At 42.7% G+C, this 26307-nt stretch overlaps 1 protein-coding gene across 1 annotated transcript in view; it reads right to left on the bottom strand.

Moving 5' to 3' along the window:
* Window positions 1–5486: 5486 nt before the first annotated feature.
* SP140L (SP140 nuclear body protein-like) overlaps window positions 5487–26307 on the bottom strand; it is a 64687-nt gene continuing 43866 nt past the window's right edge. Inside the window, exons 9-20 of the mRNA XM_011951970.1 lie at window positions 25389–25454; window positions 23663–23743; window positions 20271–20345; window positions 18884–18988; window positions 16668–16810; window positions 15432–15479; window positions 12080–12121; window positions 8605–8720; window positions 7782–7890; window positions 7395–7472; window positions 7032–7175; window positions 5487–6044 (exon numbers count right to left, since the gene is read on the bottom strand). Of these exons, the coding sequence (XP_011807360.1) occupies window positions 5946–6044; window positions 7032–7175; window positions 7395–7472; window positions 7782–7890; window positions 8605–8720; window positions 12080–12121; window positions 15432–15479; window positions 16668–16810; window positions 18884–18988; window positions 20271–20345; window positions 23663–23743; window positions 25389–25454 (1106 nt within the window). The 3' untranslated portion in view covers window positions 5487–5945. The remainder of the gene's footprint in view (window positions 6045–7031; window positions 7176–7394; window positions 7473–7781; window positions 7891–8604; window positions 8721–12079; window positions 12122–15431; window positions 15480–16667; window positions 16811–18883; window positions 18989–20270; window positions 20346–23662; window positions 23744–25388; window positions 25455–26307) is intronic.

The following is a 26307-nucleotide window of genomic DNA, read 5'->3' as shown; positions in this document are numbered from 1 at the left end:
GCAGCCCCCAGCTCTTTGGCCTCTCTGACTGGCCTGGAGTTGCCCCTATTCCTCCATTAGACAGCAGTGGTCCAGGCTGTGAGTGTCCCAGGTGGGTTTCTTCAGTCAGCTGTGATTTCCTTGGCTGTCCAGCCTGCCCCATCCCCCTTTCCTAATAGTCCCCTGTTCCTTTGGGTGAAGGAGGTCTCCCTTCTGGGCGCAGGAGTGAGGAACTTTAATCACAGTGCTGGCCCCTGAGCAGGCCAGGCCAACCAGATGCTGCTTGGGGGGAGTTGAGCTTGAGTGAAGTATTGTGAGGAGTTAAAGAAATCAACAACAATAAATAGTAAAATCTTAACATCCTTGAGGGAATCGCTGCGTCATTCCTGGTGCATGATTGCCTGGAAATGCTCTGATTCCTGCCCTTTCCCAGGGCCATTTGCCAACTCTGTAACCCTGCTTTCTGGCCCATTCTGTGAGGCACTGTGTATTTCATCATCGGAGTAACTTTTGTCTAGCCTAGATAAATTGGGTCTCTCTTTTTTTAATTTTTGTATTTTTTTAACAACTTTATTGAGATACAATTAACACACCATATGATTTACCCATTTAAATAGTACAATTCAAAGCCATATAGTATGTTCACAGGGCTTTGTAACCATCACCACGATCAATTTCAGAACATTTTTGTCACCGTAAAAAGAAACCACATACCCATTTCCCCTCAACCTCCCAGCATTAGGCAAGCACCAATCTGCCTTCTGTCTCTATGGATTTACCTATTCTAAACATTTCATATCAATGGAATAATAAATTATGTGGTCTTTTGTGATTGGATTCTTTCACAATGGATTCTTTTTTTTTTTTTTCTAAAGTTAATTTAATTTCAAGCTCTGGGATACATGTGCAGCACGTGCAGGTTTGTTCCATAGGTAAATGTGTGCCATGGTGGTTTGCTCCACCTATCAACCCATCACCAAGGTATTAAGCCCTGCATGCATTAGCTATTTATCCTGATGCTCTCCCTTCCCCTGCCCCCAACAACAGGCCCCAGTGTGTTGTTCTCCTCCCTGTGTCCATGTGTTCTGAACATGTGTTCTCAATGTTCAGCTCCCACTTATAAGTGAGAACCTGTGGTGCTTGGTTTTCTGTTCCTGCATTAGTTTGCTAAGGATAATGGCTTTGAGCTCCATCCATGCCCCTGCAAAGGACATGATCTAGTTTCTTTATATGACTGTATAGTATTCCATGGTGTGTATGTACCACATTTTCTTTATCCAGTCTATTATTGCCGGCCATTTGGGTTGACTGAATGTTTTTGCTATTGTGAATAGTGCTGCAATGAATATACACGTGCATGTATCTTTATCATAGGATGATTTCTATTCTTTTAGGTATATATTGGGTTTCTCTTGATAGCAAAGAGCCTGAATTGATACAAGGGTGTTTATGTTAATCTTTTAAGTTTGCTTGTTTATTACGTATGTATTGCATGGAGTGCCACTTTCTAAGTGCATAATAAATTTTAATTCATTAATCCTCACAATAATCCAGTGAGCAATTTACTACTAGTATCTCCATTTTACTGATGAAATAGTACAGGGGAGGATGAGTAGCTTGCCCAAGGACACACTGTCGGCAAGTGGAGAAGTGCAGGAACTGGGCTTCCACTTACAGAGGCTGTGCTCCTGAATGCCAGCCTGTGCTGCCTCGCAGTACAAATTACTATGCTTACCAGACCAAAAATAACTGAAGAGCTAACTGTCGTTCAGTTTTGAGGATAAATGAAAGGTATGGCACGGATGATGTAGAGTTGTGTTTACTGATGTGACAGTGTCCATTTTATATTGTTAAGTGAAAAATATTGATTAGCACATTTTATTTATTAAGATGGTATACCCACTGCTTCCCCACTCCCTGCTGCCCAAACACACAACCATATTACAAAGCCTAGAATCACTTTCATCAGAATGTCAACCACAGTGATTCTTCTCACCTGGAGAGGCCCACCAAGCTCTGGGTTTCTTAGTGGTAGGAGGTATGAAGTACAACAGCTTGGAGCTTTGGAGGGGATGCTCTGACATGCTCCAGACCATTGAACCCCTGAAAGCTTACCTATATGGCACATCTCTGAATCTTTGTAATGTTTCTCTCCCACCACCTGCAGTGTTTATGACTTACTAAGTCATTCAGAGTAGTCAACATTTCTCGCTTATCAGGCCCATGAACATACTGTCATCAATATGGTAGGCCAATGTAATGTACTGCAGAGTGTCCAGAAAGGCTATATTGTAACACAGACCAGGATTCACATCGCCCTGGAGCAAGACTGTAAAGATACACTGTTGTCCAATCCTTGAGATTGTGAATTGCTTCTCAACCTACATCCTGCTGGATCCTTTAAAAGTGTCATTTCCATATTAATAGTTGCGTATCACTTACTAAGTCTGTGCTAACCTGTTATAATAAAGATACCACATTTGGCACCACAATTGTAATTGGGGCTACTCCTTGGTTGAGTTTTAGTAGTCATTTAGCAGCATGAACCATCAGGAGATACCAGAGGGCAGACTGCTGAATTAAAATGGAGGTGTAACTGGGATAACAACCCCTGACTCCTTCACGTCTTTGTAAGTGGCACTAATCTCTATCATTCCCTAAGAATGTGATAATTGCTTTTGACTTACTTTTTTTCACCATAAAACTTCAGTTTCAGAGGCTTCTGCTTGGCCTTCCCTAAGAGAGTCATTGTTATTTTGTAGTTTAGGAAACCAGAGGTTAAGGAACCAGGACAGGAAATTGCTATATTTTATGATGTATGTATGAATGTATATCCTGATTATACATTCAGGAACTGGGGAAATGATTGCTGGGTGGCTCTGTGGATCCAGGGGGCCCACTGTGAGACGGACGTTACCTGATCTCCATGTACTCTACTCTAACAGGGGCTACGATAGGGCTTTGGGTCCCCAGGGATTAGCATCAACTCTGACATTGTACTCAACCTCCCTTGAAAGATCTGTGTATTTTCCTTTCCCCAGCATGTGAGTTACTCGAACAAATGACCGTAGAGCCCTCCTGTGAAAACTCGAGGAAATCAGTGCTGTGCACATTAACAAGGTTCTTCCTTATGAGAAACTGCCCTTATTTCCAACAGTGGGTTCTGGATTCCATTGAGAACTGGCTGAGGTTCGGAAGCTGGGAAAGGGGTCTAAGACTTTACCTTTAGAAAGCTGATATCAGTCTGCTGCTCATTTACTTTCAATCTCTTTTGATTATGTGTCTAAAGCAATATGTGTCTTGCCTAGAGGAACAGCATGTCCTACTAGCCATCTCCATAGACACCTACAGGCCAGACCTCCCAGCTGTCACTCTAATGTTGATGACCCTTAGGGAAATTACTTTATCTTGCCCTCACAGTTAAATGCTGCCACTTGGCCTCTGTTATTCTGGAATTCTATCATTTTGCTCACTACTGAGGGATCCAGTTCTATAAAACATCCCTAGCATTATCCCAGCCTGCAGGGGACAGTCACCACTGAGCTTCTCAAGGATGTGCTGCCCCCTCAGCAGTGCATTCCTTCTCACCTTAGTTAGTGTCTGAGACACCTTGGTAGTGTCGCCCGTTGGAGGAACTCAGTCACCTGATGGATGGATTCTCCAGTTGTAGAGCACAGAGTCATTCTAGCACACCAACTTCTATATTCTTGGGACCCCTTTTCCCCGACTCTGCCACGGTAGTCCTGGTATCTCTGCTTCCACTTGGTTTAATGTGTAGCATGGCTTATACTAAGTCTCTGGGAGCCACCCAGGAGTATATCAGAATTGTTACCTTTGGCCCATGCCAGGCTAGTTAAACTCTGTGGTAGAGAAGCTTGCCCTTTTGTCAATAATCCTCACTTATCTGGTTTCACATTTCACCCTTCCTGGACCAGGATCCACTCCCAGACACAATCTCCTCGCTCCTGCTGATGCAGCTGGCCAGTCCTACAGCTCCTTCGGAGGATGAACGCTCTCTTCACTTTGTCGCCCTGCCCGTGACTGTTGACTTGCATTGTCCTGAGCGGTCTCTACATAGTCTTCATTCTAGAAAAATTGGGAGTTGGGTGGGGGTGGTAGCTCTCTCTTCCAACAAGGGGCAGAAAGACTTTTCTGCAAACCCAGTAGGTTCAGGGGGCATCTGGAGTTCAAAGTTCTCAGGTACATCTACCTAGATAGCCCCATACTGAGTTTTAAGGCCTTTACTTTGGCATAAGAGACCACCCTGAGCTTAGAATTCAGTCTTCTCTGAAGTTCTGCGATTTGTAAAATCAGGGCCTGTACCAGACCTTCCTTGCTGTCTGCCTTCCAGCTGCAGGTATGAGGGTCTCTTCTCTTTAGGCTGGTGATGAATAGATCTAAGCCTGTCATTTACTCTTTTCAAGACATTAACGGCACTTAGTAATACCGAATAAACCTATACTTCTTATAGTTACTTTTCCTCACTTCTTAAATGCCAGACAATTGTAGCTCATCCAATTTACTACAGGTGAAAATTTGGGCAACTGCTCAGTGATAGCACTTCTGGGACTATCCATATTCCACCCAGCACCATTGGGCTAGACAGTGATCCAACTCCAGAATCCTGTCCTCAGAGCTCACTTCCTGGGGCCATTACCTTAGGTTGCATTCCCCAGAAGCACATTCTGGGATGAAGTCCCTTAAGCAAGAGATTGATGGTGAGCGTTCGCTCAGAAGGGAGCGGGGGAATCTCACCATGTGGGCAACAGCTGAGCCAGGATGTGGCAACAGCTGGAGACTATCTCCAGCCTGATTCCTGGGAGCACAGAGTAGCTGCACACCACATCCTTGGTCCTGCTTTGAGGCAAGGGGGCCGATCTCAGGCCACCGGGTGTCACTTCCAGGTAAAGCTGATTCCATTCAACCAAGGGTAATACTCTGGGGACTGCTGGCATTAGCAGCCACCACTGAGCAGCTGGGGATGAAAAGACCTGGCCAGAAGAGGAGATGGTGCTAGGATGCCAACAACTTTGCAGGGGAGTGAAAAATGGCTTCCCTCTAACCTGCTAGGCTCTTTGGCTGAGCTACGAATGAATTAAATTGACATAAGTAGATTAACAGAAGGAAAAAAATTTTAATAATATATGTTTGCACAGGAGTCCCACGAAATATGAGACTTCAAGAAGGGTCAGATGATTGACACTCATACACCATTGTGAGCTATCTTTATCGAAAAGAACGGGCGTTTGGGCGTTCTGCAGGGAGTTGGCCACAGAAGTGGGAGAGAGAAGGGAAGAAGTGTGTCATGAATAAAGCTTGGCTGGTTTTCAGATAAAAGGTCTTGCAAGTGGCTGGGTGTGGTGGCTCACTCTTGTCACATCCCAGCACTTTGGGAGGCCGAGGCAGGTGGATCATGAGGTCAGGAATTCGAGACCAACCTGGTCAACATAGTGAAACCCTGTCTCCATTAAAAATACAAACAATTAGCTGGGTGTGGTGGTGGGCACCTGTAATCCCAGCTACTCGGGAGGCTGAGGCAGGAGAATCGCTTGAACCTGGAAGGCAGAGGTTGCAGTGAGCCGAGATCGCGCCATTGCACTCCAATCCTGAGTGACAATATGAGACTCCGTCTCAAAAAAAAACAGAGGAGAAAGGTCTTGTGAGTAATAAATGTTGTCTGGAGCCGACCTCAGGAGAAGAGGTGAGAGTCTGTGCTGGTGTCACCTCCAATCTCCTTCCCTGTGATCTCAGTTACTCTTCTCTGGTTGGTGAGATTCTTGGGGATGTGATTCACGATGATCGAATTTCTTTTGAGGATTTGTCTTTGGGCAGATGAGGGAGGCTCAGAGAAAAGCCCCTCCCTGCTTGTGCTATTTCCCAAGTGCTCTCAGTTTGAAGTCAGTGGCAAAGCAGTGGCATATTTTGGGGTACCATTTCTTGAAGACCTTCAGCATCCACTAAACCAGTCAACTGTTCCCATTTGTTTCCTGAATAGCAAACACTTCCTTGAAATCCTTCTCAAATTCAGCCTCTAGTCTAAGTCCCATTTGGCCAAAATCGTTATACTGGAAAAAAATAATAAAGACAAAAACGATGTTCCTTATCATTAGTGTCATTAGACACCTTTCAACTGAGAATGATCAGGACTCTTGTCTTTAAAAAATAAAAACTGTAAGTTGACAATTTATAATGGTATGTATTTTGGAGTACAAGGTAGTGTTGTGATTTATGACTGCTATATGGAATAATTAAGTCAAACTAACATACCCATCACCTCAAAGAGCTATCATTTTTTGTGGTGAGAACATTTGATATTTACTCTCTGAACAATGTTGAAGTGTGAAATACACTATTATTAAGTAGAACTCTTATCTTAAACACCCTAAGTTACATTAACCAGGTTAAACTGAAAACTTAGGCAGCTAACAGTAACTTCTGTTTCTTACCAGCATGATCCTTTCTTATTAACAGGGCAGAAAAGTGAAATCATTTCCAAAGTTGGGATTATTACTTCTTTGGTTTTGATTGCTTATTTCAGTGGATTAGGAAAGTAATCTATGCTCTTTCAACAATTTAGATAGTGGAAGGGTATAAGGTAAGATCACTAATCTGTTCCTTTCTCAGTCACTTCTACTCCTTGCTGGCAATCCATGTTAACCATACAGTCTATTCACATGCAAAGGAATCTGGAGTTTGGGATTTCTGGGATTGGGGGCAGATAAGAAGCACAATACCACTTTAAGATGAAATTCTCTTCTCTTTATATGCTGCAGCAGGCAGGACTCAATTGCTCTCTCTGAGCTCCTGTCTCCTCTGGGGCAGGTGGGGGAGGAGCTCTCAGGGACCTGGGGTTCTGGTTGCAGGCACACCTTTTGACTCACTGTTTCTTTGCTAAGAAGAGCTTAAGTTCTCAACTGAAAACAATCGATCACTTCCAGAACCCTTGCTTGTGCAAGCTTATTACAGGATGAGGGAAACTAAATTTTTCTAGGCACCAGAAAATGAGGGGAAGGATGGAAAGAAATGAAATGGAAGCAGGAAGAGCCGCCTACCTTGTAAGAGGCCCTGTGGTTCTGGAAGATGAGGCGCATGTCTCGTATAAACCCCTCCACTTGGGGGTAACTGTGCTCATTCAGCCTTTTCTTGATTTTATCCAACCACATTGGCTCTTTCAGGCCTTGACACGCCTCTCTAATCTGGTGACAAAAATACCAATGGAAAATCTACCAGCACAGTTCAATGTCTGCCTTCTCTAGATTCTCATAAAATCCAGCAGAAATACAACAAGGTGAAGGTTGTAACGACAGCATGTGCTCTTGCCCCGTGGGATTAAGATCACAAATCTCACGAGGGCCCATTTCAGGGTCAGGTAATGTCATGGCAGCCTGTAATCATGGGTTGCTGTTTTTACTTACATAATAATAGTATGGAATCTTGGCAAAAAAGGAGCTCTCAGAACAGCAATAGACTTTCAAGAGGAGGAACTCACATTTCTGCAAAAGAAAGAGGCTGTAAGTGAAAAGCAGCTTGGAGAGAATGAGCCCACATGCATGAGACGGAGCACACGGCTCACACCCCACACCCTTCTTCCACAAGTTTCTCTAACATGTGTGGCTCTTGGAAACAGACATGTCATGGCTGAGTTATTTTTTGTGCAAACAAATTGGGGTGTTCTATCAGTGTGATTGAAGTGTGGCTTGGAAGAGCAGGCTCCTTTTGGTGCATTCCCCTGACCCTCTGCTTGTTCATGGTGCTCACGTGTGAGGGGAAAGGAGAAGGCTTGGGGTTTGCATCTGACTTACCAACTGTTCCTGCTGACACATCTGCCTCTCCAGGACCTCAGATTCCTGACAACACTGTTGGCTTCCTGAAGACTCCTTCATCCTGCAGAAGATGCAACTCCACGGGGTCCTGAGAGATTGGACATGGGTGAGCAGAGGGCAGGGACCCTGGAAATGGCCACCATTCCTGTGGCTGCCACTGTCTTCCTTCAGGAATGGCTGATGGGCTCAGTCATGGGAGGGAGCAGAACACCTCCCAGAGTGTCCTAGAACTGCACATGGGATCTCCAGCCATTGGCTTTTCCCTCACATCAGTGGTAGCAGTAGGCAGGAATCCTCAGGAAGGTGGTGTCACCATGAATGTGGACTATCCTTTCCCTGTCTGAGCTGCTGGGAGCACAAGCAGCCCTGCCTGCCAGGCCCGAGTTTCAGAAGCTGGGCTTTCAGCTCCAGGGACCTCGGGCCTCCATCAGCCCAATGAGACTGTGCTTCCTGCCTTGTATGAATAAGCACAAAATATAAACAACTGGTGTTTCTTTTCCTCAATCCCTTGGGACAGGAGACTGTCCTGCAAAACTTGAAGGAAAGGACAATACCAGTATGTAGGCAAAGGGTCCCCAGCACTGGCCTCACCATATCAGAGGCAGGTCCCTGAGAGCACAGAGAACATGAACCTCCTGCTGCCAGCGTCTCCCGCTGCTCTCTGATCACAGGGCTGGGTCCCAGTACCCGACGAACCTGCTCCTTCCCCATCTAGACACAAGTGGGCGCTCTGCTGGAGAGTGCACATGGCAGGCGGAAGGTCCCTTAAAGGAGGAAGGAGAGGCGCCTGCATGTCACTCACTTCTCAGTTTCCACAGGCGCGATGTGACAGTCCTCATGGAAGACTCTTGAACAAGTGTCACAACAGAACAGCTCCCCTCCATCCCGGCACACCTCACACTCATCCAAGTTTCTCATCTAGAAGGTAAAACAGTGTCCACGTCACTGGGAACCGCAAGATTCAGGAAGGCCACCCCTCTGGGCATCCAGAACACACGGCCTGTGTGTGAGCCTGTGTGGACAGGCGGATGCTTCTCCCTGGGATATGAAGGAAAAGCATGGCATGGAGATTTCAGAACAAATCCTGGTCTGCAGTGAAGTTCAGGAGGCAGGGGTATGTGTCAGAATTGAAAAATTTTCCTTATAAAACCAGAGATTATAACACAGAAAGACGAGCAACGAAGCAAGAGGATGATCTTATAGGAATCTGAATAATTGTATTACGCTGCAGATAAAACCAGGTTTTGAAGTAACGTGTTAAATCCATTTGCTTATACTACAAATCAACTCATGAAAGGGAGACCCAGAGAATTACATATAACGGAATAAGCTTCTGAGATATCATCACATGCCATATTCTTGGCCATAAGTTCCCCATGAGTTGAAGAGAGGGCCTAGTTAGGGGATCCTAGGCTGTGGGTTCTGTGCCTAGAGGGCTGTGCACCTACCACTGAGGGGGAAGGACCATGAGTACAGATGACCAGGTGGGTCACAGGGGGCACATAGAGCTCTTTGGCTCTGGGAGTCTGGCAGAAGATCTCCCATGACTTAGCTAATTTGGATTGTAAGGTGCAAAGATGTCATCTCTAATGACCAAGGACCATGGTAACAGCATCATACAGTGTTGAAGATGGAGGCCCTCTCCTCATTTCCTGGGCCCATAAAAGAGCTGGTGCTTTGTTCTATAAAAAGAATGGGAAATCAACTAATTCTCCATTTCTCACCAGTCTCAATATATGAGACCTTTAGCTAGATTTAATTTGATTTAGTGAAGTTAAAATATGATAGAATTTGCATCCACGTGTTGTGGAGCAAATCCCAGTCATTAAAAACCAACAGAATTTATAGAACAAATATAGAGACCAATACGCAGAGGCTGTATTGTAGACAAATGCATGCGTATTCATGACGAAGAACCGGTCTGTGACTGAACCCTTTGTCATTCAAGGGAAAAGTGCTGTAAGGACTAAAATTAGAGTTCAATATTATGTACAGCCTGGACATCTGGTAACACTGGGAGGGCCTAGAATGGTCTATCTACAAGTTCTCCCCTGGCTCTGCTCCTGCACATAAGGTTTCCTACCAACACTTCTAAGTTGATAGGAAGCAGATCAAGAGGACTGCTTACACCTTCTGCTTATTTTTGAATAGCTGATTTCATTTCCCTGCTGGCCATGGAATTATTCAAACCAGCCAATCACACTCTCTCTCTGGAAGCAGGGGACAGCCCACCATCCACAGCCACTGGCTGTTTTCCCTGTTCCTGAGCGCAGCCCCCATGTGGCCCTGTGTGGAGTGCCTGCAGGGCTCTCTCTGCTGCTGCTTCTACTTTTATATTTTGCCCAGCTCTCTAAATTCATTTCAGCTCTAGGTTAGGTGAAATCCTTCTCCCGTGATCTGGATTTTCAGGTTTCTTAGGAAGGATATGTGTTCACAGGTGGACTTTTTTCCTCTCACACTTTGAGAACCTTGTTTTGGCTGTCTCACAGAGTTTGCAGTGGCAAACCACTTCTTTCAAAGGATCTTTGAATTCCTTATTTTGCTGGAATGTTCCTGTGGTGGTTCTTGTAGCAAAAGTTCACGATGTGAGTCTCAACATGCTGTTCTGTCTGTCGGAGTCGGAGGTGGAAGTTGGTCTTGCCTCCCATCTGCCATTTTTTTCCCCCAAATCTATATCTTTTCAAGAAGAGATTTGATTTCTCTGGTTCTTTGGTTGTTGGTCTGGCTGTACATTAGACTCATCTCAGGAGAGTGTATAAAATACTAATGTCCTGAACCCAGCACCAGGGATTCTGAATCACTGGGTCAGGGCTGAGGTGCAGGCACTGGTATTCTTCTTTAGGTGACAGAATAGGTAATTCTATGTATCAGCATCATCTGGGGACCTTTAAAAAATTCTAATGTTCAAGTCATACATAGTCCAGATTGATTAATTTAGAATTTCCCTAGAAGTGGGATCCAGGCAACAATATTTTTCAAAGCTCTTCAGGTGACTCCAGGATGCGGGATAGTTTGAGATTCAACCTGAGCAAAGTCTGGTTACGGAGGCCTGGGTATATTATAAGTCAATGTTGTTATTGGCCTTGGAAAAATTATTAATAGCGGTGACCATACCTTTGCTGGAACTGTTTTCCTCTTTTTCCTACAGACATCTGGCTGTGGGCTGTGAGACATAAACCTCCATGTCAAGCTCATACAAAATCAGCCACACAAACACTGACCTCCAGGACCGTTTTAACTGTTCATGAGTCCCTGAGTAGGCTGGGCATCGAAATCAGTGTGGATAAGAACTAAATCTTGTTGGAGGATTGCTTTGGAGGTAAGATGTGTATAAAACTATTTGAGCATCCCTCCTCGGTTAAGTATTATGTGTCAGTATTATTGCAGGATATTCTATGTGAGTGCTGACTCCTGAAGTTGTGCAAGAAAGTGACCTTGCCTAAAATTGACATCTCACTGCAATGAAAAGGAGCAAACCAGAATTTCATTTAGAGAAAGAACTCATCCATGATTTCAGCAGAACCCAAAGCAGGCAGCCATATAGCAAGTAGAGAATGGATGGGGCCCATGGGATCAGAAAGTTTGCATAGTACTGAGCACCAGATAAGCAGTTGAGTTAAAATGCCTCAGGATTTACTAGGTCGTGATGGTTTCAGTCCTAACCAGCTCATCAGCCTAATGGCTTCCCTGAGACTGGTCATAGGGGCTCTGTAAAGGACCTCTTGTCCTGTATGTACTCCTTTACAGGACTAATGACAGACTCCACACCTTAAACATAAGAGCTTGGCATGCTCTGTTCCTTCTGCCTGATGCTTAAGACGATCTTTAGCTCTACCTGTACCTTGGAATGCATTTTGGGGATTTTCCCTTTCATCCATACCCCCTACTTGAGAATGCTGTTATCCTCTCACATTTACTCCTTCTCCCTAGTCACCAGGCCAGCCCTACCCATTACCACTTCAAGCTCTGTCTCAAGAGACCTCAGTGGTCTAGAGCTCAGCCTCCCACACTCACTACCTAAGGGAATAAGGAAATAAGAACTTTGGAAGGTTTCTACTGAAACAGATGGAAAGGGTGCTTTCACACTGAGACATCCAAGACCCAGGCACATCTACCTGGCTTGCATGATGCAACTGGTATTCTTTGTTCATCACACACAGCAACATACTCCAACTGAGACTGAACATGCTTCAGGGAACAGCAGTCATGGCACAGAACATATCCCTGGAGAAAGGAGTAGAATATTCTGGGGGCCATAGCTCAGAATTTGTACTTACACAAGGGTCCTCCGAGCTATTGTTGTGAGACTTCAGTATTCTCTGTTGAAAAAACAGAAAGATTGATTTACGATACTGAATGCATTGTTTCCATCTATCACTTACTTAAATTTCAGTAGTCATCTTTGAAGGAATTCAGGAACCAGTTGTAAAAAAATAGTTGGGAGGAGAAGGCCAGTAGGCTGGGGTGACTCCAGTGCTTTAATTTCCTATGTAAGTAAACTGAAACCTGATGTAAACAGTAAAATGAAACTAGAGACTTTACCGACTAGAATCCGCCATCTACCTCTAATTAGCATCTTTCTGTGATAACCCATTAAATATAGTTTCTATGACTTATTCCTGTGTTGGCCTCACTGTCTAGGCTGCTGCAGCAGAGCTCTCTGAACCTCTTCTTGTTCTGAGCGCTGCCCAATTCATGAATTGCTCTTTGCTCCAATAAATGCTATTAAATTTATTTTGTCTAAAATTTTATTTTTTAAACAGTCTTCCCTTTACCTCATATCTGATTTTTTGGACTTATATATCTACTGAGGGAAGAAAAAGTCCCCAAGTACTACTGTTCAGCCCAATGCAAATCTCATTCCCTGCAGGGAGTCTGGACCTAGTTCGCACAGGCCAAGTCAGAGAAGCTCTACTTGTCCTTTTACTCCAAGGGACCCTCAGGCATATTTCCTAAGCTTGGCCTTTGTGTCATCCCACCCAGAAGAGCTGCAATAATAATCAGGCTGAGAACTTATCCCCCACAGCCTCCAGGTACCACAGGGCCCAGAGTCCTGGAGGCCATGCAAGTATCCCAGAGAAGAAGAACACTGCTTTCTGCAGCTGCCCTAGGGACACAGCCCTGGTGGTAAAATGCCTCCAAGGTCCTCTGTGCTGTAGCTCTTCTTCCTGAGAGTCTCCCACTCTCCCTTCTCTCCAAAGCACAAGAAGATGTCAGGTTGACTGACTGTCATTTTAAGAGGTAACCCACTAGATTTATTTAGATTGTTTTTGGATATCCATTGCAGGAGTTGGCACCTTTCCCTTCTGGGATACAGGCAGCCTCAGCTTTTGTCTCTAGCCCAGGGTACAGAGGCTATAAACAAGTGTGATCCAAAGCACAAGCACCTGAGAAGTGACCTTGTCACTGACTGCCTCTCTGACTAGCCTAGAGTCTCCTACCCCACCCATTTGTAATTCATCCATGTTTACAATAAAATTGAAACAATCTTTTTCTTTTTTCTTTTTTTTTGAGACAGAGTTTCACTCTGTCACCCAGGCTGGAGTGCCATAATGAAATCACAGCTTACTACAGCCTCGACCTCCCAGGCTCAAGTGATCCTCCCATATCAGCCTCCTGAGTAGGTGGGACTACAGGTGTGCACCACATTGCCTGGGTATTTTTTTTTTTCGGTAGAGATGGTATCTCATGATGTGCCCAGGTTGGTCTTAAATTCCTGAGCTCAAGTCATCCTCCCATCTCAGCCTTTCAAATTGCTGGCATTATAGGCTTGAGTCACCATGCCTGGCCTGAAATGATTTTTGAGGTCGATCTTCTGTAATGGCCTTTGGAATTTAGTATGTGCTTGATAAGTATATGTTGAATGGGTGAATAAATGAATATTGTTTTAAGAGTTCAAGATCAGCCCAACATGGTAAAACCCCATCTCTACTAAAAATACAAATAATTAGCCAAGTGTGGTGGCGGGCACCTGTAATCCCAGCTACTTGGGAGGCTGAGGCAGGAGAATCGCTTGAACCCCGGAGGCAGAGGGTGCAGTGAGCTGAGATTGCACCACTGCACTCCAGCCTGAATGACAAGAGTGAAACTCTGTCTCAAAAAAAAAAAAAAAATACTAGAGTCTCTTAAGCAAGCATTAGCATACAACGATTATTCTGGGTGAGTATATCAGATTGTTTTACACCTCAGCTGCCACCAAAAGGCTTATGTGGCCCTTGTCATGAGCCTGAGCAGAGACACTATCATGTGGCACTGATGGTGACACTGAAGTTTCCAGAAGCCAAATGGCTCTGCCAGCAAGAGAAGCTCTGAGAGGCACAGAGGGCCCATGGAGTTTGTAATGGATCCTGGGTCTGCCACTTAGGGGACCTCTGTTCTCCCCATGAGGAGACGCAACATATAGAGGCAACTGCAGCTTGTTGCTGCTAAGTGTTGCACCCCAGAATATGGGGAGAGTCGGTTAGTTGGAAATGTCCAGCTCATTTGGGTCATCCAGACTGAGTTACTCTTGGCACCTGGGGAAAGGTAGTGATGCTGGTCTTTCGTGTACTCACTGAAAAGGTGACATAATAGTTTCCCTTCAGGAAACCCAGTGGATGAAATATCTCAGTGACTGAGAATTCAAATCAGCCAGTATATCAGATAAGGTAAAGGCCTGGATCTCAGGTTCCCAGTGGAATATGAAGCCCAGTGGCTAGCTATGTGTGAGCTGTTTTAGAAGTCTGTGAATGTCTTGAATGCGTATTTCTACCTGAAGTGCATAAGGATGACATTTTTCTCTTCCCTCTCCTCAGGTTCTCATTCATACTCAGTCTTGGAAAAACCATCACCTTGTCCTGAATCTACACTGCACTTAACCTATTTATTTGTCACGTTCTTTAAGTGAAGGGAAAATCGCTTTCACAGATAAAAAGCAGGTCTGCACAGTCTTTCTGGTAGAGCCAAAGAGGTGGCATCAACATAGAAGGTTTTCCTGGTCAGCGCCTGCGATAAAATACGTTCGCCTCTGGAGATCTTCCTCCCCAATGGCACCATCTTGACGAAGGGAAATAATTTCCCGTTGAGAAAGAATTCTGTGTATCTGTGTGTACATTTTTTTTGGAAGGTGAAAGAGGATGTGAAAGATCGGAAAAGAAATATTCTTTTTATTACCTATTTCATGAAATAATATGTGGTCTCAAGTGACTGTGAGGAAACGTTGGCTCTATCAATTTCACAAAAGTTAGAAAACAGTAACATCAATGGAAAAAATCTGATTTTGAGTTGGAGATGATACTGTCATCTTATTATGAAATATTTTTATGTATTCCATGACAGTGTTGGATTTTCCAACTTTGACACTCTTAGAACATCTGCATCTGTTGCTAAGACACATTCAGGAGGTTTGTTTCAATGGCTTCTCAGCATCTCCATCTGATACAGTTTAATCCAAAGAGGACCTAGCTTTATATACACATAGTATTCAAAGTAGCAACTCTGAAGGCATATATCAAAAAAATTTAAACGTGGATAGTGGAGAAGGTGAAAGCTTAATTATAATTACCCAATTGGAGACTTCATAAAATAAGATGTCATACATGTTAAATCAGTTATGTGACAAGAATCTGTAGAAAATTATGTAAGAATCACCTTTTTGTTCCTGTAATGTATTTTTGGAGGATTAGGTAGAGATCCTTCCTGAAACATAAAAAGACCAAGATTCATAGTCAGCCTGTGTTTCTGTTTTGTGAGTCTGGCATTTCCAACCTCCTCCCAAATATTTCTACCTGAGTGTTCCACTGCCAGCTCAAACCCAGGGTGTCTAATGAGAAACCATCTCCCTCTCTTCATCTGTGCTTCTTCTAGATTTCAATCAATAGAAGCCAGAAAAGCATCTTCAGGACCATTTTCCCTTCTCTTGTGCTTCTTTCCTAAGTCCTAAGAGGTTTTCATTCATAATCTCATACCACCTATCACCTCTTTTCCAGTCCCACCAGTGCCACTCCAGCTGGAGTCCCTACACCACAGCTATCCAAGCAGCACCCACTTATTGCGTGCTACTGGGTGTCAGTCACTCTGATCAATCTTGGGTACATGGAGATGGGAAAACCTAAAGAGATCTACAGACAAAAAGCACTCACAGAAGGATAAACATAAACAGTGAAAAAAGGGCATTTGTAGGGGGCTTAGGAACCCTGGGAAGGGAGGACCCATGGCTAGGTCAGTGAATATTTAAGGAAGAGGGTAACATTTGAGCTAAGCATTCTAGACTGAGTATAGGTTTGCTAGCAGGGGAAACAGTGAAGACATTTCAAAACCCCATTGCTGTCTAAAATACTGTTTTAAATGTCATTTCCAATCTCAGAAGATTTTGCCGATTCTTTGTTATCTCAATTACAGATTTGAATTACTTAGCCTGGCATTAAAGTGCTCCACAAACAATCTCAGTTGCTGAATTGTGCCTTATTGTACACAACCTATCTACCTAAATCCACAGACCTGTTAATAGGTTTACTATGGTTCTTGTTTTAATGCCATTCTGGTTTTCAGGTCATTCTTTCTCTGAAGTATCTTCTTGCCCTGCCTGACTATCGACTGTCTTCTTTTTCTCAGTGCACAAAATTGTCTGCATGCACCCTAGTCAGAATGACCCTTTCCTCCTCCAAGCTGCTGCATCTATCCTGATGGAGCCCCTGTACAACATCAATGCGTTGCACTGTAGTGTGGTTATGGATTTGGGGTCCCTCTCTCCTGAGTAAGAGGATAAACTCACTGGCATCAAGGATTTAGCTATACCCTAACAAATATTTGGTGAATAAACAAGTCTCCTCATTATTAGGGAACAACAGGAAGGGGCACAGGTCTGGCGCCTTGTCATTGGAATACCTTCATCAGCCTTTGTAGGGGCCACCCGCCACAGCGCACACTCAGCTTCCAGTTCTTTGATCTTGCGTAGCCTCCTTTGGTTTCAAATTCTGCGGGGGTGAACCAATTTCCATCCTCACTCTGTATACACTTCAAGAAGCTTCCTGTAAGACCAGGGTAAGTTGATCCTGAGCCATCTTTGTTCCCAGGGCTCAGACTGTGGCCACTCACCACATTGTATCTAGAACCACCCAATTTCTGATCAAGATCAATAGCAGGAGGGTCTGGCCTTCCCTCTCAGACTTCAGAGGCCTCAAATCCAGCCTGAAAGTCCCCTCTAAGGATATTTCCTGGTGGGGGTGCACATTTCTTTGACCTTCATCCATGAAGAAAGTGATGGTTGTCAACAAGAGCAACCTTTTAAGCATTTCAAAAGCACTTACAGAATGAAAAACAAGTAATTCTGAAAGATGAGAGGATTCCAACTTGCTTTTGAATTCTGGGGGTAGAGGCCAGGCCTGAGTCTGCAGATGGCTCTGGGGGCGACGTGGAGGCAGAATCCTTAGGTAGGGGTGCAGTCTGAGATGAGTGCCCTGTGGCTCAGGAGGCTGCCCCAGCAACATGTGCACCTTCTATTACAACATTTTTCATTCAGTTTTAGGGCATTATTGAACAGAGATTTTCTAATCTGTGCAATCACGGGTAGCTGATATTAAAAAATAATTGTGAAATGTTACCTAATAAAAAATTTAAGTTATATATAAAAGATAGTCAACCCCATCAGCTATTAGGGAAATGCAAAGCAAAACCACAGTAGATACTACATCACACCCACTAGTATGATCACAATTAAAAAAGACAGACAATAACAAGTGTTGGTGAGTGTGTAGAGAAATGGGAGCCTTCACACATTTCTGGTGGGAATATAGAATAATGCAGCCACTGTGGAAGACACTTTTGGTGTTTCCTCAATAAGTTAAGAATAGAATGACCATTGGACTCAGCAATTCCTCTCTTGAATATACACTCCAAAGAACCAAAATATGTTCACACCAAATTTGTTACACAAATGTTCAAAATAGCATTATTTATAACAGCCAAATAGTGAAAATAACCCAAGTTGATGAATGGATAAACAAAATATGGTATATCTATACAATGAAATATACGATTTATCAATAAAAGAAATGAAGTACCAATACATTCAATATGAATGAACTTTGAAAACATCATGCTTATTAAAAGCAGCCAGTCATGAAAGGAGATGTATTATAGGATTCCATTTGTAGAAAATGCCTAGAATAAGCAAATCTATAGAGCAGAAAATAGATGAGCAGCTGCTTAGGGCTGGGCATTGGGGCGAGGTGGAAATGGGCATTGACTGCTAATTGACATGGGGCTTTCTTTAGTGAAGGACAAATTGTTCTAAAATGAGATGATAATAATGGCTGTACAATCCTGTGAAAACACAAAAACAATCATTGATTGGTATACTCTAAGTGGTGAGTTACATGATATGTGAACTGTATTTCAGTTAAGCTGTTTTTAAAAAGTCACAATGAAAACATTTATATTAATTGGTGCTCAAAGAACCAAATTAAGAGAGGTCTGAGATGAAGGCCATTCTGATAGATGATTTTGACAAAGTTTTATAATTTTCAATTGCAAAATATTTTATGTTAATTTGTAAATTAATTCTCACAGCTACATCATGAGGCAGGTTTTTCATTATTGTTCCCTCTCTTGGATGAGAACTTTCACATTCAGAAAGGTCCCCTTCTCTATTCAGAATGGAACAGTCACCCCTGCACAGCCAAGGCTGGAGCTCAGGCTTCCTAATGTTAAAGCCTGTGATCATCACCCTAAGCCAAGCACCCTGCCCTGGTGATGGCACTCCAGAAGGGAGAGAGAATATGAAGGTCAAGGATGAGGGCCTCTTCCCTTTTCTGTCTGATTCAAAGTAAAATACATGACATTTTCCATCTGTGAACTGACGTTCCTGCACTTCTCTTTGGCTCTTTGGGCAACCCGTGGACACTCCATGTGCGAGTGAGCATCTAATGGGTGCGATTTATTAAAATCTGAAAATGTCATCTTAGAAATCCCTTCCTCCTTCCCTCAAGCCAAACTGGGGCCAAACTCCTTGAATGATGTGTATGTAATTCACATGATAATTCCCCACTACTTGTGATGCCTTCAGATACGAGCCGCAAATTAAAGAAGACCATGAAACTCACCTTGCTTCAATTTCTCCTTATGTAAAATTCCCTTCACCCCACCACAGGTCACCGGAAGCAAAGGAGCCTGAAAATCCACAGTTTCATCTTTGTGCTTTCTTGAAGCTGAAAGAGAGGATTTCTTCATCATGTCTCACTTTGCAAAGGCACATCCCCCTTCCCCACTGAGGTAAATCCTACAAAGGCACAAAGACTACTTAAGAAATTCTATTGCATAAATCTCTAGCGTTTCAAAGTCTTTCTTCCAAGTGGCATTTTTTATACATAACTACACAATGTGGGCCCCAATTTCACCTTTCAAATGTCACACAAAATATTGGAGAAATTAGACTTCAGTAAAACTGTTTTAACTTCCAATGTAGTAAGCTCCACTGATTCTTATATGACAATGAAACATACAGTTGTTGTCATTGGTTTGATGGGCGCTCTCCAGCTATGCTGTTTTGCTGCAGTTAGGTAGCCAGAGATGAAGCCGGAGACCATAATCAGTCTCCCATTTGAGCACTGACTGGTCAAGGAGGGAGAGGCTAATGATGAGATAACTTAACGGAGACAGCGCCTGCCTTCTACTTTTATTCTCTGCTTTGCTCCATTTTCACCTCCTATCATCTCCACAGCTGAGAAAGGAGCTCAGGGAGCTCTAGAATAGTCTGAAAATTGTACTGAGCGGGGAGTGGGGAACTGGGAACCTGATACCACAGAAGTAGGTGTGAAAGTTTTTCAAAGAAAAACTCCAGGAGGATGAGCAGCGAATCCTGCCCTTCCAAACAGAGGACTGGAGGCCATTACGGGCAGGGGGAGCAGTCCTTGGTCCTGAGGCTGGTTTTGAAAAGGGCAGACTATTTAGACTGAGATGGACTAATAAGAAGGGTGGTTGACCTAATTCACCCTCTAGCTTCCCAGATGAGGAAACCAAGGCAAAGAAGGCCAAGGGGTCAGCACAAGACCACGCAGTCAAAGATTAAAAAAAAAAAAAAAAAAAAAGCCAAAAAGCCTCAGGACACAGATCTCTAACCACAACTCTGGTTCAACCTTAGTGTGCAACCTGTGGTGTTCTGTGTAGCCAGAGGAAGGTCAGTTAAATCACTTATGGGTTATACCCTTTATACAGCAATGGGCTATCTTCAGCCTTGAAATTTATCATTTCAGGGGAAGTAGCACTTTAGTGGCCCCTTAGCCCCCGGGGTCTGATTGTAGATCAATCACCAACTTCCTTCCTTCCTTCCTTGACACCTTTTGGAAAATGACTTACTAGGATACATTTCTCACTAGTTAGTACAGCTTCATAAAACAATTAAGGAAATGGGTTTATTACTGAAAATACAGCATAAAGCACAGGAAATTAGATGTTTAGTTATTGAGAGTGCATTCCTCTTTTCTTTTTTACCTCTCGATCGGACTCTTTTCTGTGGAGCTCTGTCACTGTGAGCGAAGCGGGTTCCAGGTTTGCTTCTCTTACTCCCTGAGAAAATAGAATAATATAATCCCAGTTACAAACGAGCATCTGTATTAAACATACTGCTGCTTTTCAAAAATTCCATTTAAATGTAACTTTCCAAAAGCCAGTTTAATGCATAAATAAAAAGATTTAAACCTTAGCCTTTAAGGTATGAAGAATTAGATAGCTCATATTAGGTTTACTTTATATTTCATTTTCCTATTCTTGTATTAGGAAAAAAACTAATTGAAATCAGTATTCCACGTATATCTCAAGCAACAGTATAAATACTTCATTCCATATTTTGAAGGTTCATTTCATGTTTTGAAGGTTCATTTCATATTTTGAAGGTTCTTTTCATATTTCATTTCAAATATATATATTTGAAAAATATATATGGCATATAATACATGTTAAACACTTACATATCCACTAATTTATTTAATCTTTGCAAGATCAAAATGGTGATTACTGTCATTACAGAGACTAAAATATTCAGAGAAAATTGAGACAAAACTACAAAATTAAGTGAAGGCATTTGGGTTTCTCTTAGCAGAGACAAAAATAAATGGCAGTTCTGTGAGTTAAGGGAAACCCTATTAGGTGTTCCATAGGTGAGATGTATGCTGCACATACCACATGGAGGGAAGATATTCGTACCTTTGTGCTGAAAGTAAGAGTAAATGTGACCAGGGCTTTGTCCACATGGCTTTGGAAAAAAGAAATATTAGAATCTAAGAAACTAATCAGAAGAAAGTTAACCATGAGGAATGGGTAGAATTGAGACTTGCACAGCCTTCATTCCAAATGGTAATTAAGGATTGACATGGCAGACGCTGCGGCCGGCGAGGTTCTCCCGTGTGCATGTTAATTGGCTGTGGGTGGACATCTCAACGTTTACTATCGTTCAAATGTGTTTTATTTTCTGAGGCAGGAAAACAAAATGTTCCTTCTTTCTTGTGTTAAATGTCCACCATCAAATGACCACCATCTGGGGGTGCTGGTCAGGGTCATGTAGACCCCGTGGAGAAATATTTTCCAATCTACTTATTCCTAAGTGCTCTAAACTCTAAGCATATTATGAGCATATTAGGCCAGCAAAGTGGAAAAGACCAATCAGACCCAAAGTGGACCTATGGCTTGGTAATATAATTCCACTTTCTGGTCTTTAGACTTCACACTTACTGATCAGGTTTTTACCCATTGAAGACCCAAATGGCCCAAGGGACTAATATTGATAATTACAGACATCTTATCCCAAGATCAAACAAGTTTCACATTTACAAGTTGTCATCCTGTTAATATTTAACCAAGAGAATAGGTGCTCAAAGAAGAGCTTTAGGAGAGTTTAATAAACTTGTATAGGGAGGTAGGAGGCTTGTAGAGTAACAGCCAAGGGCTAAGAAAAACTACTAAAGAGGTGGAAATGTGGTTCTCCATGAGGCATATTAATCTTTTTGCTCCATCTTGCTGCCTGCCTCTGGAAGATGAGGTTTCCAGGCAATAGAACATCAGCCACACGGGTGTGGCTCTCTGAGAAGCTCTCCTCCCCTCTTCTCCCACAAAAGATGCCAAGGGGACTCTGGAAGGCCAGGACATCTCCAGGTCTCTCCTCTTCACTGCTTCATTCCTCCCTCCTCTCTGAGGGTCCACGCTCACCATACAGTGAGAATAGATCCAGATGTTATATTCTTGCTGCTCTTTTCCCTCCTATACTCCAGCCAGGATTGGCACTAGAGCTCTGGCCACAACCTTGGACAGTCCAGCTAATACAGAGTCATTTCTTCTTTTCTCTCTCTCTGTTTCTGTCTGGTTACATCTTTTCTGGGACTAGTGGGTGTGTCAGATTTAGCTTTCATTACATTTGTTTAGGCCTCATATTTTTAGGGAGAAAAAGGAAACACCATGAAGTCTACTCTAGTCTATGGAGCTCTTGGTACAGAACAATCTGGAGCTTAAATACAGCAAATTCATAATACAGCACTACTGTGTTTTGCTCTCAGAATCGAGTGGCTGAACAAGGCAGGATTCAAATATTATTGTGTCAAATATTATTGTGTTAAATAGCTGTAATACCCATTTAACAACACTGAAACCCTATCACAAGCCCTAATAAATACTATGGTGGCCAGAATATAATTTAAAGTTATTTTAAAATAATTGTTATGGTTGGTGTTAATTAGCCTCTAGAAAGAAGCGTGACAGAGTTTTCAATTTCCTCCTGCTTTCTCAAAATTTCACTTCAAGTCCCAACAGTTGGGAACCATCCAGTAAGTACCAAGTAGAATGACCAATTGTCCCGGTCTGTCCAGGACAAAGGGGGCGCCCAGGACATGAGAGTTCCACTGGCAAAACTGAGAAAGTCCCAAGCAAGTAGGTTGAGTTGATCACCCAAGTTTCAAGCACCCACATCCTAAGACAATGCACCAGTCCACCTATGCGACCATAGAAAGAGTTGGTGGAACTGATGATGCCAGGTTCAACCCTTCACTCACATCCAGGTTGTAGAAGTAAACCTCTATTTCTTTCAAAATAAGTCAAGCTGTGATGCCTGACCCCTCCCCTTCCCTTGCAGGGGAGTTGATGAAAGCATCTCATGGAAGAAAGAGCTAGTGATTGTGCATCAACCACTTGCAATGTCATTTCACGGCTGCACCTGTCAGGCAAGACACTTCCACACTCTGATCTCACCCCTCTCTCTCACCTCCCCAGTCCTGGATGGGACCAAGCCAACAGCTATGGAGTGGGGGTAGGACCAAGAGAGAACAAGAGAAGACACTGACCATGTCACCCCCAACTATACATGTTCCAGACTAAGGCTTGCCCAGGGCTAAAGGAGGGAAGGTGCTTTAAATGCTGTAAACTGGGGAGGACATTGGAGTTTTAATACTTGGTCAGAAAGACTCTCAACTACTGAAAGGAGGCTCTTATTGTGAAAAGGGAGCAGGAAAGTGACAGGGCTTGCTCAGGACAGGAAATAACTCATCTAGGAAGAGGACTTGAAAGGGCAGTGAGAGAATAAACCTGTATTCTGCTTACAATTTACCAGGTCTAGCCATTTTCATTAGCCAATGATTTAAGGCAAAGGAATTTCCAGGAAAATCAGATAAAACACAGAGGAAAACAACTTTAGAACCTAGAGAGATAAGATCTATGATATGAATACAATCAATTTACAGCCCTGGCTTCTAATGGGTTTGCTTTTTTTTTTTTAGATTTCACAACTCTGAAATTGACTAAGTTTGACTAGTAAACAATAAAGGTTCTAGGCTCCTCAAAACCTCAACAACATTTGCATTGACCTGAAGGGCAAATGAAAAGTGGTACAAACTTTATCTTACCACTGATCTTGGAAAGGCCTTGCAGATTCACTTTTGCCTTCTCTTCCTTAGGGACCAGCTGGCCACCGCCTTTGCTGTTATCTGGGGATAGGCAGGGGAAAATGTATTAATAGAACTGGGCAGAACGACAGCTGTCAGGCTGGACCAAACTCAAGTGAGGGAGTCCTGGGTTTCTTCAGACACTCAGACAAGGAACCTCAAGCAGGTGTCCAGAGCATCTTCTGCTTTTGGGAGTGTCGACTTCTTCTAAATTACACACAGGATTTAATTGTACATTGAAGTCTCTTAGAATTTGTTAGGATAATACACAGAGACTTAAATGAAAATGTTATAATGACGCAGTCCAAATAATTTTTTAATTTGAAAACACTCATTCTTGTTTTTTGTTTGTTTGTTTGTTTTGTTTTTTAGAGACAGTCTTTCTCTGTCTCCCAGACTGGAGTACAGTGGCACAATTTTGACTCACTGCAACCTCTGCCTTTCAGGTTCAAGTGATTCTCATGCCTCAGCCTCCCGAGTAGCTGGGATTACAGATGCCTGCCACCGCATCCAGCAAATTTTTGTATTTTTAGTAGAGACAGAGTTTCACCATGTTGACCAGGCTGGTCTCGAACTCCACCTCAGCCTCCCGAAGTGTTGGGATTACAGTCATGAGCCACCAGGCCCAGCTGAAAACACCCATTCTTAAAATAAATGCAACCACTTGTTTTTCTTTCCAAACAAAAATGTACATCCACAAACCAGGCAGACACTTAAACTGGCAAGAACAGAACAGAAGATATATAGATTGGTGAAAATGAACAATTTTCATTAGGACTCTAAAATCTTACTATATAGATCCACTGATTCAAAACTGAGCATCATTTGGAAAATAAGACTTAGTTTTCATTGACTAGGAGAAAGGAAATCCTTAGACCATGACTGAAATAAATAATATATATAATTATGGAAAATTCAGAAAATAAAATGGTCTAAAACATCATCATCTGGAGATAGCCACAGATGAGGATGGCTATCTCCAGATGGTGATTTGTTCAAAAATATTCCCTTAGGTTTTTCTTTTGGCATAGGTTACCTTTTAAAGAACACTTTTTCATTATAAAGTTTGAATATTTTAAAAATTTTAATACACACTGGTACATTTAAATACTACAAATAAAAACATAAACATCACCTCTATTATACTGACTAAATGTAACCACTGCATATATCTTTATAAATGAACTGCCATTGATTTTTCTATAGCTTTATATCTCTTTATACACACAGATAAATAATTACACATGTCTATGTAATGATTGATAGATATATAAAAACACACTTTCACAAGTATAAATTTCACATAAAATATGGTTGCATATATATGTATATATATATTTTACAGGTGCACACACATACACATACACCTTGCTTTCTTCGTTTAGCCCTCTTAAGGACATTTTTCCAAATTAGTAAAAATTTCTTGAGCTACTAAAAAAAGCCATGCTGAGGATGATTAGACCTCCCTATTAACTGTGGGCCTCTGGACTATTACATGCATGAGAAACCATTGTGTTGAAGCCATTGCATTCTCAGGCCTCTTTGTCACAGCCTGTTAGTCTACACCCTAACTGATACAGGAGGTACAGAACTCTCCAGGCCCTCGGGAACTGCAGGACTTCAAGAATACAATGGGCAGTGCCCTAATAAACTCAAAAGCTGTAACGGCTTCACTTTGCCTGCTTACCATGTTGTTGGATTTTTTTCTGCGTTCTGGTTTTTATTCTGGTCCAGGAATGCCCCTTCTTTTTTTCTTCAAATAAAAGAGAATAAATTTAATTATGCAGAGGTATAAATATAATTCTCTGAGCTTTATATGCTAGTAGTATACAAGATTTTTTTTCATAGTTTGGTCCACAGGAATGGGGCAAAATTCTTTATGATCTGTGTAGTAGTGTGGAAGTTGAGTACAGAATTCTATTTTAATTCTGCATGAGCCTTGTGGATCATAGGCTTGGGAGACTATAGGAGATGACCTTCCTTTGAAACAAAATTTTTAATGGAAAATTAACCTTGCTGGCACCTTAGAGTGAATGATAACTGCTGTTCCGTGTTCCTTTTTCAAGTGTTTGTTGAGTAAATGCAAATGTGCAATGAGAAGGCATCCTCCTTGAAGCTGATGATGTTAGAGATAATATTCTGTATTGGAAGTTGGGAGATATTGTGAACTCTGATGTAGTGAGTTTTCATTATGTAATTACATAATCATTATAGAATCCCTATACAACTTCATTAAATAATCTCAGCAGTACCTCCACACTGTCAGCCCTCCTTCGGGCTGCAGAGCAGCTGACTCCAGGAACACTATTGTGATTCCAGAAACTCATTAGTGTCATGAATCTGGCTGTCTGGACCATTTGCAGTCTGATGTGCCCTTTATCAGAAAAGTGACTCCACAGTGCACTGACTTTCTGACTGTCCCCTCATCTCCTCCTGTCCACACACCATGGGAGGTTCACTGAAGGAAGCAGCCCCCAGAAAGGGATCATCTTCTTCCTGGACAGTGACCAGGACAAAAGTGTGAGGTATTGCAAGTGTTCTGTAGACCTATCGTGAAGATTCAGGATTCTGTTGTGACCATTCCTAGGGATGATGCCTCATTCTTT

This window comes from Colobus angolensis, unplaced genomic scaffold, assembly GCF_000951035.1.
Source record: "Colobus angolensis palliatus isolate OR3802 unplaced genomic scaffold, Cang.pa_1.0 Scaffold33, whole genome shotgun sequence".
NCBI classification, from domain to species: Eukaryota; Metazoa; Chordata; class Mammalia; order Primates; family Cercopithecidae; genus Colobus; species Colobus angolensis.
This window is presented reverse-complemented; position numbering and strand designations above follow the sequence as displayed.